Below are 6,911 nucleotides of genomic sequence, written 5' to 3' on the forward strand. Positions count from 1 at the left end.
ATACTTTTTTTTAAAGCTATTTTAGTGACATTCAATTGTTATTTCATAATATTTATAGTTACATATGGGAAGCTTTCAAAATAAATTAAAAAGATGTCAAATAAGTAAAAAAAAAAATAAAATAAAATCTTTTGTCCTCCACCTTTTAAGGCACTGCCTATCCAACTGGGACACCTTTAGTTTTTTTTTTTTTTTACAGTAGGATCATTTTATTTTAGTTACATTTGTACCCTGCGCTTTCCCACTCATGGCAGGCTCAATGCGGCTTACATGGGGCAATGGAGGGTTAAGTGACTTGCCCAGAGTGTCAAGGAGCTGCCTGTCTGAAGTAGGAATCGAACTCAGTTCCCCAGGACCAAAGTCCACCACCCTAACCACTAGGCCACTCCTCCACTGTTGCTACTATTTGAGATTCTACATGGAATGTTGCTATTCCACTAGCAAAGTCAGCCCTTGCAGATCACCCATGTGGCCGCACAGGCTTCTGCTTCTGTGAGTCTGACGTCCTGCACGTACGTGCAGGACGTCAGACTCACAGAAACAGAAACCTGTGCAGCCTTCTACATGGAATGTTGCTAGTGGAATAACATTCCATGTAGAATCTCCAATAGTATCTATTTTATTTTTGTTACATTTGTACCCTGCGCTTTCCCACTCATGGCAGGCTCAATGCGGCTTACATGGGGCAATGGAGGGTTAAGTGACTTGCCCAGAGTCACAAGGAGCTGCCTGTGCCTGAAGTGGGAATCGAACTCAGTTCCTCAGGACCAAAGTCCACCACCCTAACCACTAGGCCATTCCTCCACTGTTGCTACTATTTGAGATTCTACATGGAATGTTGCTATTCCACTAGCAACATTCCATGTAGAAGTCGGCCCTTGCAGATCACCAATGTGGCCGCGCAGGCTTCTACATGGAATGTTGCTAGTGGAATAGCAACATTCCATGTAGAGTCTCCAATAGTAGCAACATTCCATGTAGAATCTCCAATAGTATCTATTTTATTTTTGTTACATTTGTACCCTGCGCTTTCCCACTCATGGCAGGCTCAATGCAACTTACATGGGGCAATGGAGGGTTAAGTGACTTGCCCAGAGTCACAAGGAGCTGCCTGTGCCTGAAGTGGGAATTGAACTCAGTTCCCCAGGACCAGAGTCCACCACCCTAACCACTAGACCACTCCTCCACTCCATGCATAGGCAGTCCATTATTTCTAATAATCCTTTTACTGTTGGTTTCACCAGTGGTTTTGTTTTAGGTGATGAGCTGAATCCAGTATATGGTGGAGATTTGCCATCACACTAGTTTACCCAAAACAATAGCAAAACGCTATTGAAAACAATAGTAAAAAGATTATGGGCTAGATAGGCTCACCCCGTCTCCTGTTCTACCTAGCCTCCTTGCCCCAAGCCCAACTTCTTTCCCACTCTTTCCCACCCATGCAGCAGGTCAGCGTCGCCTCCCTTCCTCCCTCAACCCTCTTTCCCCGAGCCTACCTTTAATACGTTTCAAAACTTGCCGGGCGGCGGCAGAGATTCACAGGCCGTGCGCTGCAGCAGGCCCGACATCGTCTTTCTCTGCTGCGTGGCCCGCCCTAGCAGAAACAGGAAGTGACCTCAGAGAGGGCGGGCCGCTGCATTAGAGAGAGGATGTCGGGTTGGTGGCAGCGCAGCACCTCTGAAACGCTGCCACTGCCTGGCAAGTTTTGAAACAAAAATTAAAGGTAGCACTTGGGGGAAGAGGGTTGAGGGAGGGAAGAAGGAAAAGAGGAGATGCGGGTCCAGGGTGGGGGGAACGGTGGCGGTGAATAGAAGGGAAGGGAAAGATGCCGGAGGAGGATGTCGGGAGATGACCTGCCAAAGTGGGAGACTTGGCAGGTCTGTGACAAGAAGGGGGAAAAATGGTGGACCATGGGGGGGCCCCTGGAGCTGTGGGGCCCAGGGCATCTTCCCTGTTTGCCCTCACCTCCACCCCAGTGCTGGCCCTGAGTCAATCATAGGTGGATGAATACAACAGGGAGTGAAGCAGTGTTGCTGAGGCTCAGGGAGACCTCCTATCCCAGGATTTGTTTTCAACTGTAATCCAGTTCCTAACTTCTTAGCAAGACCCACAAGCTTACAATTTTTTTTTTTCCTCCATAAAGCAGTTTTGAATAGAACAGTACTCCTCTCTCCCCAACACGTTGGGGGCTCATTTTCAAAGCACTTAGATTGACAGACTTCCATAGGTTACCACGCAACTGTGTAAATGCAACTCATTGTCAACCAAATGCAAAATGGTTAGGTCGGTTACGTTACTGTTCGTTAAGCAAGATTGTTGTCATTGGTCACCAGTATGAGAGATTCTGTGACATGTAGTTAAGATTGCATGACAGGGAAGTAACATCACCCTTCATCTGAACCCCTAAAACCAGCCCTCCTCCCTCCCAGTGTGTTGGTGTATGAGGGGACGATGTGCCTCTTCAACCTTTTTTCTTTCTGTTGTTCAGGTGGCCCACCTTCGAGCACATGTTCTCATTCACACGGGGGAGAAGCCTTACCCATGTGAGATCTGCGGCACCCGCTTTCGACACCTCCAGACACTGAAGAGTCACCTCCGAATCCACACCGGGGAGAAACCTTATCACGTGAGTTCTGGCCTACTCCCAGCTCATATCCGCATCAGCCCTAAGTGTCCGCTTGGCCGTCATCTCCCAGGAAGCAAGATTCCACAGTTAAAATGATAAGGGTGCCGAAAAATGACCTGCGCTGTTGTAGATTCACGTATTGGACACGCACAGGTCTATTTTTCAGCACGCTTGCAAAAAAGGCCCTTTTGGGGGGGGGGGGCTGAAAATGGATGTGCGGCAAAGTGAAAATTGGCATGTTTCCATTTTGGGCCTGAGATCTTACCGCCACCCATTGACTCACTGGCCGGGCCATGTGATAGCCAGGGGCGGGAGTTCTGAATTGGCGTGTGTTGGGTGCACCTAGGCGCCTTCGCGGCTTAGTAAAAGGGCCCCATAGTTCTTTTTACTCATATTTAATCACCAAGAGCTATGTGTGTTGGAAATGGATAACCTAAATTTGGAGAATGTTTATAAGTTCTCTGTGGTCTCTGCTTCCTGGCTGAAAAAAAAACCTACCATGGACAGATATATAGGGAAAGGGAAATGGGATGATCTACCGCCTTTCTGAGGTTTTTACAACTATATTCAAAGCGGTTTACATATATTCAGGTACTTATTTTGTACCATGGGCAATGGAGGGTTAAGTGACTTGCCCAGAGTCACAAGGAACTGCAGTGGGAATTGAACTCAGTTCCCCAGGGTCAAAGTCCACTGCATTAACCACTAGGCTACTCTTCCATTAGCAACATTCCATGTAGAAGCCTGCCCTTGTAGATGAGCAATGCGGCCGTACGTACGTGCAGGACGTCAGACTCACAGAAATAGAAGCCTGTGTGGCCGCGTTGCTGATCTGCAAGGGCAGGCTTCTACATGGAATGTTGCTAGTGGAATAGCAACATTCCATGTAGAATCTCCAATAGTAGCAACATTCCATGTAGAATCTCTAATAGGGAACGGGAAATGGGACTTGATAATACCGCCTTTCTGAGGTTTTTGCAACTACATTCAAAGCGGTTTACATATATTCAGGTACTTATTTTGTACCAGGGGCAATGGAGGGTTAAGTGACTTGCCCAGAGTCACAAGGAACTGCAGTGGGAATTGAACTCGGTTCCCCAGGATCAAAGTCCATTGCACTAACCACTAGGCTACTCCTCCACTCTATATAGGAAGCACATCACACTGTCAATTCTTTATGTGCATCAAAATAATACAGTTTTGCAAAGAAGGTACTTTAGCTTTCAAAAAGCTCCAAAACACTTCTCCTGGCAGCTGTAGGTTGAAGTGGCCATCTACGTTTACCCCATACTAAAAGAACCTGAAGCAGCAGGGCGAACGTGAGCCGAGCAAAACGCTGGCCAACGTTGGGTCTGTGGGTGTTGGCGGATACAAAAGACAACCACTCAAGCTGCCAACAGAAGGTGTTTTGGAGCTTTTTGAAAGCTAAAGTACCTTCTTTGCAAAACTGTATTATTTTGATGCACATAAAGAATTGACAGTGTGATGTGCTTCCTATATAGAGTGGAGGAGTAGCCTAGTGGTTAGTGCAATGGACTTTGATCCTGGGGAACTGGGTCCAATTCCTACTGCAGCTCCTTGTGACTCTGGGCAAGTCACTTACCCTCCATTGCCCCTGGTACAAAATAAGTACCTGAATATATGTAAACCGCTTTGAATGTAGTTGCAAAAACCTCAGAAAGGTGGTATATCAAGTCCCATTTCCCTTTCCCCCTTTCCATTATGACATCACAATATCAGAAGTATCGGGCAATCAAGCCATTGTGACATCACTGATGAGGTTGGCTCTTATTGGTGGAATGAGTGGAGGAGAAGCCTAGTGGTTAGTGCAGTGGACTTTGATCCTGGGGAAATGTAATGGGCAATCAAGCCATTGTGACATCACTGATGAGGTTGGCTCTTATTGGTGGAATGAGTGGAGGAGAAGCCTAGTGGTTAGTGCAGTAGACTTTGATCCTGGGGAACTGTATTGGGCAATCAAGCCATTGTGACATCACTGATGAGGTTGGCTCTTATTGGTGGAATGAGTGGAGGAGAAGCCTAGTGGTTAGTGCAGTGGACTTTGATTCTGGGATACTGAGTTCAATTCCCACTACAGCTCCTTGTGACTCTGGGCAAGTCACTTAACCCTCCATTGCCCCAGGTACAAAATAAGTACCTGAATATATGTAAACTGCTTAGAATGTAGTTTCAAAAACCTCAAAGGCAGTATATCAAGTCCCATTTCCCTTTCCCTATATCTGTCCACAGTAGTTTTTTTTATTTTTTTTTTTTTCAGCCAATGATGAATTGTAAATCATTTACGATCCTTTCAGCTTTATAGATCTTCTGATCTGGAGCTCTTTGAGGCTTTTTCCTTTCCATATTTAACTTTCTTACTGTGGGACACCCCAAGTTTTGTTTATCCCAAGGGATCTTTGGTGTTGGAGACGTTTGCTATTTTAAAATAAACAAACGCTAGCACAGGGATTAAACAGTTGATACTAATGTTTTATTTTTCTTGTTTTCCCCCTCTAGTGTGAGAAGTGTAACCTACATTTCCGTCACAAAAGTCAGCTGCGGCTCCACCTCCGGCAGAAGCATGGCGCCATCACCAATACCAAGGTGCAGTATCGTGTGTCTGCTGCTGAGCTCCCGCATGATATCTCCAAGACCTGCTGAGGATGGCCTTTCTGGGTTGTTTTTCCCCCGCTGCAGAGGCCGCATGGCCAAAGGTGGCTGGGACGCTTCCACCACATGCCACGGGTGGCAGTGCTGAGGAACAGCGGACTGCTCACCTACGATGCAGGCAGAAGCGGGCCGCCTGGGTTTTGTTCCTGCAGTTCTGTGAAACCTGACTCAAGTCATTATTGTACATAAGACTTGGAGATCCCCTGAGGGAGGGAAAGAGGGGCACAGTGTGCCTAAGCTTCACAAGCCAGCCCTCGGCGCTTAGTCGGGAGAAGAGGAATGTATTTGTTGCACAGGAACTGACTTTTGCAAAGCAAAATGTGGAAAAAAATTTGTGTTTTTATTTTTTATTTTTTTAAAAAGAAAGAGATGATAAAAAAAAAAATGAATGGTATATGATTATGAGAGTGCTTTAACATTTGTTTTAACCAAAGGTAAAGGAATTTATGGTCGAGCTGTAAAAAAAAGAAAAAAAGAAATTATATTATAAATATATATATTATAAAAAAATATATATAGAGAGATAAATATAGATATATTATGAGTATAAATATAAGAATAAGGATTGATTGTATCTGCAGGCAGACACCAATCAAAGATTCTTTATTGTGAAAGAGCCCTTACAAAATATTTTAAGAGTATTTGATCTGTATACGTAAGAAAATATTTTGTCTATCTGCGTCTGTGTATTTGTATTTTCTTTTTTTTTTTTTTTTTTTTTGTAAGTGGAGGTTTACAATTTACAGTATGTATTAAAACCATTTAAGACAAAGCTACAGAAGGAATTAACTTTTTGGTTTGTAGTTTTCAGTTTGTATATATGTACAATACTCCTGGTGCCTTTCGATGGAAGTTTTAACTCTGCTCTACAAAGGTACAGCCTGGCTTCAGGCATCCACTTGGATCTATGGGAATGCTTCTGTCCTATGCTATGTTTTGCTTCTGTTCTCATTAATCGGGAGACAGGGTTTGGGCTGTGTCTGAACTGCATTAACACGTTGTAAATTATAGCTGTACCGGAATAAAACTCGAAAAGGAAACAAAGACTTGTAAAAATTCATTTTTCCAGTTGAAAAGCCTTTGCATCAAGAAAGTTGATTCTTAGGTCCTCCCATGCGCCTTTTGCTTCAATATCCCTCATGTATTCCCAACGTTCTCTTGAAAAGAGTGAGGGAGGGTCTCTTATGGTAGTGCTTGTCAACCCAGTCTCGAGGCACACCTATTCCCATCAGGTTTTCAGGATACCCACAAAGACTATGTATGAGAGAATTGCATGCACTGCCCTCTTGGTATGTAAATCTATCTCATGCATATTCATTCAGGACATCTTGATAAACCCGATGGGGCTGGGTGTACCTGAAGGACTGGGTTGAGAAGCACTTTCCTGTGGGATTGCACTGCAGTCACCAAAATTAAGCTTCTTTAGGTATATTAGAAGCAAGAAACCAGTAAAAGAATCTGTTGGACTGCTAGATGACTGAGGGGTAAAAGGGGCACTCAGGGAAGACAAGGCCATAGCATATAGATTAAATGAATTCTTTGCTGTGGTTTTCACCAAGGAAGATGTGGGAGAGAACAGTGCCAGAAATGGTATTCAATGCTGATGAGTCAAAGA

The 6,911-nt window shown here is 44.6% G+C and overlaps 1 protein-coding gene across 4 annotated transcripts in view; it reads left to right on the plus strand.

Annotated features, from left to right (window-relative positions):
• Positions 1–6,331, plus strand: part of BCL6 (BCL6 transcription repressor) — a 33,970-nt gene extending 27,639 nt beyond the window's left edge. For all 4 annotated transcript variants that reach the window (XM_030217230.1, XM_030217229.1, XM_030217232.1 and 1 more), the window contains 2 exons: positions 2,489–2,626; positions 5,144–6,331. In XM_030217230.1, coding sequence (XP_030073090.1) covers positions 2,489–2,626; positions 5,144–5,287 — 282 coding nt within the window. In that variant the 3' untranslated portion in view covers positions 5,288–6,331. The remainder of the gene's footprint in view (positions 1–2,488; positions 2,627–5,143) is intronic.
• The last annotated feature ends 580 nt before the right edge of the window (positions 6,332–6,911 follow it).

Source organism: Microcaecilia unicolor, chromosome 10 (assembly GCF_901765095.1).
Source record: "Microcaecilia unicolor chromosome 10, aMicUni1.1, whole genome shotgun sequence".
Classification (NCBI taxonomy): Eukaryota; Metazoa; Chordata; class Amphibia; order Gymnophiona; family Siphonopidae; genus Microcaecilia; species Microcaecilia unicolor.